Raw genomic sequence first — 3,286 nt, 5'->3', positions numbered from 1 at the left:
GATCGAATTTGTTAAGAAAATCAAATTAGTCATGAATTTTGCGAAAATTTTTTTATTAAAATTCTGTCACTATACACATGTTTAGAAGTGTAGGTTATTGGTGAGGATCTAACTTTATCACTTCATTGCTTCTTACAGTCATATCAATCACCAAACATTTGCATCCATTTTTTTCCCCTGAAATTACAAGTAACTTTCATATATTCAACTCATTTAATGAATTGCCTGTAAAATTAATTTTCATTTGGTGACGTGAACATGAGAGTTATGCCACCTCTCCACAAAAAACTGTTTTTCCCCCTTCCATTTGAACTTTTATTTTCGTCTCAAGTAGTTGAAATTGCTTACCACCACAATCCATTTATTGTGGGTCAGTTGTACCCCTTGAGTGCAATAATATATTTAGCCATACATATATAGTTAAGAATGCGTGTGAGAGAAAGATAAAAAGAAAGATATGTGCAAATAATACATTTAAAGAGTGATGATAATGCATCACATCTTGACATATTGTTTAATTGTCATTTATCTCTTTTATTATATAATTTTATAAATATATTTATTATAAGTAATGTGGGTGGATATAGATTGGTAAAACTAGCTATTATTACACTTAAATTCGCACTCATACTTACAAATCTTTGCAAGTAATTATCTAGATTCAAACTCATTGGTACACAAAAAAATCTTTTCCATTGCGAGTAAATTTTGTAAGTACTTATTGAATTCTAATCCAATTGTCATCGCTAACTTTAAGAGCCTTTTAAGGCATAGATCTAAAGATATATCCTTTTTACTAAGATTAATTTGATCTGTTATTCCTATCAAGAATCTCAACATCTAGAGACAAAGGGAAAGTTGTCGTATTAATAGTACTTTTGTGTACAAATTGCCAATCCTGATAATCGTGCTTAATTAAGTACTCATTAAGGATAGGGGGTGTGATCAAATTCATCAAAAGGACATCTCCATCACCTTTTTGGGTTTCCATAGCCCCTCCACAAAACAACAACACAGTAAGGTACACACAAGATAACATGTCTTGCTAACTAGGTCCCCCTTTCACATTTCATGCAATGAACCTACCCTTAACCTTTTCAAGTTACCCATATACTCATTATTATTTTTATTTTATTTTTTAGTAGACACCCATGTATTCATTATTACCCTGCCCTTATTGTGCATGTTGCTTTAATTTTAAAGAAGGCATATTTTTCCATAACAGTGAAGCAAAATCACCATGGAACAATTCCAAACTAGTTCACCTCTCATTCACTGAAAATGGATAAGTACAGTACAGATTTTACAACCATAGATAGAACCCATGCTACCTACACTCAACTAGCTCCTCTTGTACTACTATACATTGCACAACTTTCGCTAAAGTAAATTATAAAAGAAAAAAAAAGATTTAGAGACCAAAACATAGGTAGTAGTCATCTAAATGCAAGAAAGGGCTCAAAGGCTTGATCAAACTCAGCAGGATCACATAAGACATCAGAAATAACATGACTTGGTGAGTTATCAAAAGTGAACTCTGAAGGGAGGAAGTAATCATTGGAGGAAGATGAGGGAGGGTTAATCTCATCCTTACACTCCTTTTTCACTGATGATGATGTTGATGATGATGATGGAAAAGAAGATGAGAGAAAGGGGCAATCTTGTTTGGCTGGATTAGGGAGGGTGTTGTCAAAGCTAAGGAATACAGAAGGGCCAGAAGAAGCAATTGGATCCAGTATGATCTCAGGGTTTAGCATGTTTCTACAAGTGTGGTTTCCATAATAGGTTGTCCTGTGAAGTGGAGGATCATCTTGAATTCTCTGAACCTGTTTTGTTGCTTGGCAACTTTGATCAAATTTGTGAGTGCATCTGTAGTAGTTCCTGAAAATTTGTCCACAAAACAAAACCCAATTAGGCTCAGAAGATATATTGAGAGATCAAGAAGAAACACCATCATAAGATGAAAATAAATACAAATATGAATCGTAATTAGGTAGAAATAAATATAATCGTTGAATCAGCATAATCAGCATAATCAATCTAACGATGAAACAAACTGATAATGATATTAATAGTAATACTAATTGGTAGTAACAATATCATATCTCATAAATTAATATACATATATATTATACCTTGGATATTTGGTATTTAGGATCACTTTTTGGCCATACTTCCTCCATTGATGACCATCTTCAATTGGAGTTTCAGATTCCTTCTCCAACGATTGTGAAGTTCTTCTGCTAACATGAATTACAGATTTTAGATAAGATAAACTATATGATTAGTTCCCAAAACACAAAAACAATTAGAACAGGATATACAATCATTTTCACGGTGCAAGCTAAAACCAAAAGAGTAAAGAAAAATGAACAAACAAATAACAGACAAGCCTAATTACAACATAGTCCTTCATTGCATGTGAATATATAATGAACAATAATTGATGGGGTCCAATTGTACGCATGTTTAGAGGACAAATAATAACAAAGTCTTAGGTTATCATATTAAAGAGGCATATATGTTAACAGGAACAGTTCAATTTTTATTTTATTCTTTTTATATTAATCATAATTACTTCTTTAAAGCGGGTCACTCCGCACATTCCTATGAATTTTAATTTTTTGAGTTGATTATCAGACTAATTCAAATTGAGATTTAATCATGGTTAAAACGAATCGAACTTGAATTCTCTGGGCAGAGAGAAGTAAAATTTAGGTAAGGAATAAAAAAAGGGATTCCAAAAATAAAAGCATCAGCTAACTAAAATGTTTTCTGAAATCAAGAAGGGAAGGATTTGTACTTATTTACATAACCCCACCAAAAAAAAAGAACCAAAAAGGGGAAGAAAAAATACTATTGAAACCATATATGTAATTAAGTAGATGCAGAATGAAAAAAATTACCTTCTTTTGTAACACCCTCTTTTTTCCTTAAGGGTGGAAGTTTTGCAGTTACTCTCTTGAGAGTCCTCAGAGTTAGAGGGATTAATATCATGGGATTGAGAAGTGGGATTGTTCAAGAACAAGAGTGAATTGGAAAAGGACATGAGCACCTCCTTCACAAGATGTTCGGCAAATGGGGTTGTTGTTGTTGTTGCTGCTAGTTTTTCATCACATCCATTGTTGATGACACTTTTAAGCTGTTTGGCCAAATCACGCCCTCTGAGTAGTTCCTCAATTACCCTTTTACTACCCATGTAATTGGAACTTTGGGAAAAAAAAAAAATTGATTCTCTCACAAACCTTTCCTTTGTTCTTCTCTTTGGAGTCACACAAGTTTTTGT

The 3,286-nt window shown here is 32.8% G+C and overlaps 1 protein-coding gene across 1 annotated transcript; it reads right to left on the bottom strand.

Annotated features, from left to right (window-relative positions):
• Positions 1-1,243: 1,243 nt before the first annotated feature.
• LOC133295178 (WRKY DNA-binding transcription factor 70-like) lies at positions 1,244-3,286 on the bottom strand. Its single transcript, XM_061493977.1, has 3 exons — positions 2,907-3,286; positions 2,136-2,240; positions 1,244-1,881 (listed from the first exon to the last, which is right to left on the bottom strand). The coding sequence occupies exons 1-3, from the start codon at positions 3,197-3,199 to the stop codon at positions 1,437-1,439; spliced, it is 843 nt and encodes a 280-aa protein (XP_061349961.1). The 5' UTR covers positions 3,200-3,286; the 3' UTR covers positions 1,244-1,436.

This window comes from Gastrolobium bilobum, unplaced genomic scaffold (genome assembly GCF_033153095.1).
Source record: "Gastrolobium bilobum isolate Gb01-03AN ecotype WA unplaced genomic scaffold, APGP_CSIRO_Gbil_v1 utg10722, whole genome shotgun sequence".
NCBI classification, from domain to species: domain Eukaryota; kingdom Viridiplantae; phylum Streptophyta; class Magnoliopsida; order Fabales; family Fabaceae; genus Gastrolobium; species Gastrolobium bilobum.
Note: the sequence above shows the minus strand (reverse complement) of the source record. Positions and strands in the feature narration are given on the sequence as shown.

Bases quoted from the DNA above. Each gene is read 5' to 3' on its own strand.
- LOC133295178 (XM_061493977.1), bottom strand. From the start codon at position 3,199: ATGGGTAGTAAAAGGGTAATTGAGGAACTACTCAGAGGGCGTGATTTG. The intron at 2,241-2,906 runs GTAATTTTTTTC...TCATGTTAGCAG, and splicing joins AGAGGGTGTTACAAAAGAAG to AAGAACTTCACAATCGTTGG. The intron at 1,882-2,135 runs GTATAATATATA...ACAAATTTTCAG, and splicing joins CTAAATACCAAATATCCAAG to GAACTACTACAGATGCACTC.